This window comes from Lactuca saligna, chromosome 6, assembly GCF_052625555.1.
Source record: "Lactuca saligna cultivar CGN05327 chromosome 6, ASM5262555v1, whole genome shotgun sequence".
In the NCBI taxonomy this organism is placed as follows: domain Eukaryota; kingdom Viridiplantae; phylum Streptophyta; class Magnoliopsida; order Asterales; family Asteraceae; genus Lactuca; species Lactuca saligna.
The window spans coordinates 81988082-81992846 of record NC_136422.1 but is presented as its reverse complement, the minus strand read 5'-3'; the positions used below and the strand labels follow the sequence as shown (position 1 = coordinate 81992846).

At 33.3% G+C, this 4765-nt stretch overlaps 1 protein-coding gene across 3 annotated transcripts; it reads right to left on the bottom strand.

Moving 5' to 3' along the window:
* Positions 1-888: 888 nt before the first annotated feature.
* LOC144999711 (uncharacterized) lies at positions 889-3892 on the bottom strand. Of its 3 annotated transcripts, none has more exons than XR_013660973.1 (5): positions 2625-2936; positions 1811-2530; positions 1544-1735; positions 1334-1449; positions 889-1229 (listed from the first exon to the last, which is right to left on the bottom strand). XR_013660973.1 is itself a non-coding variant. In XM_078958882.1 (5 exons), the coding sequence occupies exons 1-5, from the start codon at positions 3653-3655 to the stop codon at positions 1122-1124; spliced, it is 1203 nt and encodes a 400-aa protein (XP_078815008.1). In that variant the 5' UTR covers positions 3656-3892; the 3' UTR covers positions 891-1121. The 3 variants fall into 3 exon arrangements, 2 of the variants coding, with proteins under 2 accessions (XP_078815008.1, XP_078815007.1); XM_078958882.1 differs by lacking the exon at positions 2625-2936 and adding an exon at positions 3614-3892 and having other exon boundaries at positions 891-1229; positions 1334-1474; XM_078958881.1 differs by having other exon boundaries at positions 891-1229; positions 1334-1474; positions 2625-2903.
* Positions 3893-4765: the final 873 nt, after the last annotated feature.

Here is a 4765-nt window from a genome sequence, read left to right as displayed (position 1 = left end):
TAACTATTTTATGTTTTAGTTGTAGATCCTTCAGGTATGATAATGAGTTGGCTTGAAAGAGATATCTGAATATTTTTGGAGGCATGGCTTCCATTTATGTTTATGCTTTATATTTTGGATTAAAACAAAAACTTAGTTTCAACATTAGATAATGTTTTGTGATACTGTGTTTTATTTTGTGATACTGTGTTTTATGTTTTTATAGATGGAACCCTATTTTTAGAAAAAATCATATTCTGATTTTGAAAATTATTGAAGTGGATTTTTTTGTTACACGACATACTTTAAGCGGCAACAACAATCGTGTCTAACTTGAAGTCGCCGCTAAAGACGGTGCCCCTAATAATTCTCTTGGTGTTGCTTCTCAATAACGTCTGGTTTAGGCATATGCCAATTATATATTTTATTACTTAAATGTAGCTTTAGCTTTGAAAAGTTATGGTATGATTGTATATTTTTTTTAGAGTAAATTACTGAAATCATCTCTGTGGTTTGGTTAAAATTACATGTTTGGTTCCTAACTTTTTTTTGCACTCAAATCGTCTCTGTGGTTTATTTTGTTGCGTTTTTCGTCCCTATGGTTTGGTCAAAATTGCATGTTTGGTCCCTAACTTTATGTATGTAAGGAACAAAAAATACAACAAAATCAAACCGCAGGGACGATCCGAATGCAAAAAAAAGTTAAAGATCAAACGTGCAATTTTGACCAAACTACGTGGATGATTTCACTAATTTACTTATTTTTTTATTAACATAAACTTTAACTTTGAAAAGTGACGGTATAATTAGATTTTTTTTATTTAAAAGGTACGAGGAATCTGCACGACTGCTATCCTGAACATACACAATCTCCAAATCTTAAATTAAAAAAAATCAAAATTTATAATTTTTTTTGTATATATAAGACTGTATATACAAAATGGCACTGCTTATTAGGTACCATACTAGCATATAATTAATTACATAACTACAACTACATAGATGAATACTTTTAATGAATCTGAGTCCGTTAATTATTGTGTAGAATGCAGGTGATATCATAGTCATCGTGTATCATCGTCAGTCTACTTCTCAAACCCTCTACACAATGATTCATGCAACGACTATTTCCTTTGAGTTGTTCAAATCCAAGACTGAATCGAGTAGTTATATTTGAATGAATTCATTCCACTGATATGTGCAAAGATGTCTGAAGATTCAAAATTCTCCTCCTCTTCCTTTACAACCACCTGCTCATATTGCATTTAATTTAAATCCGTTAAATATTTCATATATACGTTCCAGTTAATGTAGCAATTAATTTGATCGATTATCTAATTAAAGCTTGCATTACCCGAAATGATTTTATGTCTTCATCTGTGTCTTCTTCGTGGTTGTTGCATGTCGTTCTATTGTTCTCTCCATATTCATCGTTCTTCGCAAACCTTCCTCTCACTCGGGGCCTACTGTCTGCCAAAGTTTTTCGGCATGCATACTGCAACAGTAAATTTCTCACAACATCTGTAATTATTATCAAACAACAACTAAATCTTTCTAAACATACCTTGATTTTCTTACTGAAATTTCTCTCGTTTCTTTTCTTCATGTATTTATGGATCTTTTCTTTGCGTTCTTCAGTAGTGAGTTTACTAGCGACTCTAAACGTATCAGTTTCCAAACTTGTGATTTCTGAGGCTAATTGCGTAGCACAACTCCCACTTCCATTTACAAGATGATGGCTTTCGCTACTAAGGGCCTGAATTGGTTTCCAAAACAATATTAAAAGAAATCAAAAATATCGAAACATTATAAAAATAATCTTGAAACCCACCTGAAGTTCATTAGGATTGTAAGCTCGTGGTAAAGGATCTGGACAAAAGATGCTACCATTGTCTCCCTTAAAATCTAAATCATGAGGTTGAATTTCATTCCCTAAGAAGAAATTCCCATTGAAGATCCCTGAGCTTTCAATAGGAGGGTTCGAGTTCCCAGATAGGTAGGAGGTCACCACCGGATCTATGAACGAGCAATTAGGTGAGGAAGTTTTATTCAAGCGCATGAACTTTGAAGGTGGCATAGAAGATAAGCAATCATCTTCACAAACTGTGGGCAATACGGGTCCCATTTTAGGGACAACATGATCTTTTGGGTGAGGATGATGATATGCCTGAATCTGGCCATTGATGGCGTCGTTGTGATCTGGGATTTGGTTTTGGAGTAAAGAGAGATCAAACTGGTCATGATGTCCAAACTGGTATTGAGGGAGGCTGTGATTTGGAGAGGTTGTGAAGTCTAGACTGTTTTCGGTTATTTCTTCATCAAAGATTATGGAGAAGGTGTTGTTCGACTTTGCAATTTTAGTTGCGTTGTCTATCGGAGTTGGGTATTTGATTATATCGGGAGGGAAGGAGAGGTTAGTGGTGTATGAGGATTGATCTTCATAGCAATAATTTGAGCTCGAAGCAACTTCTGAGTTTTGTATCGTCTCTGGGAATAACTCTGATTCACAGAACTCCAATATTTGAGCACTTAATGGGCTCGACACTTGGTCCTGTCATTCAAAAAAGAAAAGAAAAGTAAGCTTAAAGAAAAGCAAAAGCCATATAAAATAAAATAGTGAAAAGCACGTTCAATAATATTCCAACCTTGATACAAATACCCGTTTTAAATAAAAAATTTGAAGCACAGAATAGACCCATAAAATTGTCACAATTCATAAGAGACCTCAACATAATTTATATACACACATAGATTCCAACAAGATGTTGATCATCTCAATCATGGTCACGATATCTAAATTGAATCAAAGAATCAAATAACTAAGACTACTTAAACATAACGCGGTCATTGAAAGTGACACATTAATTTGTATTCTCAAAATCATTCCAAAAGGAGATGAAATTTGTTAGAGAGATGCAAGCATATATATAATTAAAGATTGGCTAGCCAACGTGAGGAAGCAACACGCCCTTGAGACGATGCTTAATGAGATTAAAAGTAGACATGTTTCGAGTCCTTGAAGATGCTAGACTTGGAATCTATTATCTCCATAGATATATACGAGCGTTACATCTTCTCTAGTCTCTACGATACACGCGATTAAAAGGATAAATGAGACTACAACATACACTTGCAATTTGCAAATGGGACCATGCCTCGCTGATACATGATATTAAAAAATGAAGGCACATCCGGTTTTTAGATGACGAGAATCAATCTAAGATGATAAGGATAAAAACAGCCAAAAGAGAATTTAATCAAGTTACACCAATCTTCAAAGCTTTCCTTTATACTACTTGATACACGTCAACCTCACCAGTACGTATCACCATTTCCAAATGTTCTTTTAATAAAAAAGTGCAAACACTTTCGAAATCAAGCCAAATAAATTCAGAATTCATTCGATCGTTACACATGCATGATCACGACCAAAAATCAAATGAACCGTCTAATTGATCGATCGACCTAAAAGAACCCGTTAAAAACTAAACCACCTAGCGAATATTCTTTTACGAACTTTCTTGAAAATGATGTGAATTAACAATGCATATACATGATATATCTTTGGATTTTAGTCCATGAGAACTTTAAATAAAATAAAAAAAATACACAAGTAGGCGAGAGAATATTTTACCATGGAAGGCTGTTCGGGCGGATGAACAGCGTCACCCAACATTCTTTTTGTTCTCCAAATACAAATGACGTGATTGTTCTATGAGATATTAACGATATTGTAATCCTATAAGGAGCGAATGGGAACCTGGAGCTTATCGAAACATTGTCCTTTAGAGTTGAAGTGAATGTGGGGAACCATTGGAGAGAGACGAAGCTCCATGTAGAAATATTTAATTATAAAATAAAATGAGAAAAAAAAATGAAAAGAAAATCGATTATAGAGAGAGAGTAAGGCGAAAGAAGGGGTGCATTTGATTGTGGTGAAGGAAATTAAGGTTAGTTATATAAGGTACAAATGTAGGGTGTGCGTACAATTGTCCGACTAACTTGCTTACCCATTGAGTTTTATTTTATTCTTTATATATTTTTATTACGTATTTATTTATTTTAATAGGTTTGTTTTGAAAATTTCTTTAATTATTTTACAAAAATAGGCTTGTCAGCAATAAAGGATCAAAGTCTTTCAAAATGTTATATTTTTATCCTTAAAAGTTATATAAAACTTTCAATTTCAATTAAGGAAATTTACAAGAAAGTTTTAAGATTTTGAGTTAGTTAAGGGTTTGTTTTCAAATTAAATTTTATTTATATATAAAGAGACAGATTACTGACTAAAACTTCGGAATAACATTTTGTGGTCAGTTTCACAGATTTATCCACTATCTCGTCTTTTTTTGTTAATTCATCCAAATTTTGGAGCTTTTTCATTAATTGATCAAAAGTTTAGAGGCTTTCATTATTTTTTACTAATAACCAAAATATTTGGATTTTTTTTAAAATTACATTTAAAGTAATGTATATTATATGATCTAAGTTAATTTGTATCATTCTCCGTTTTCTTTCTTGCTCTTTCTCGGTACATCTTGTGTTTTCGTCATCATCGTCGAAACCAACAACAAAAGGCTCACTCCCAAGCATCAACTACAATGATTTTTCAAAATCATTCATTCACAACTTTGCGATCATCTGTGATTCTCGAAATGTAGAAAGGAGAAAATCCTTGTTGATCACATGGGTGTCCCTGTTACCTAACCATGACTTGAACCATGGTTCCAACAGTCAGATGTTCCTATTACCTAACCATAACATGAACCATGGTTCAAACCTATAC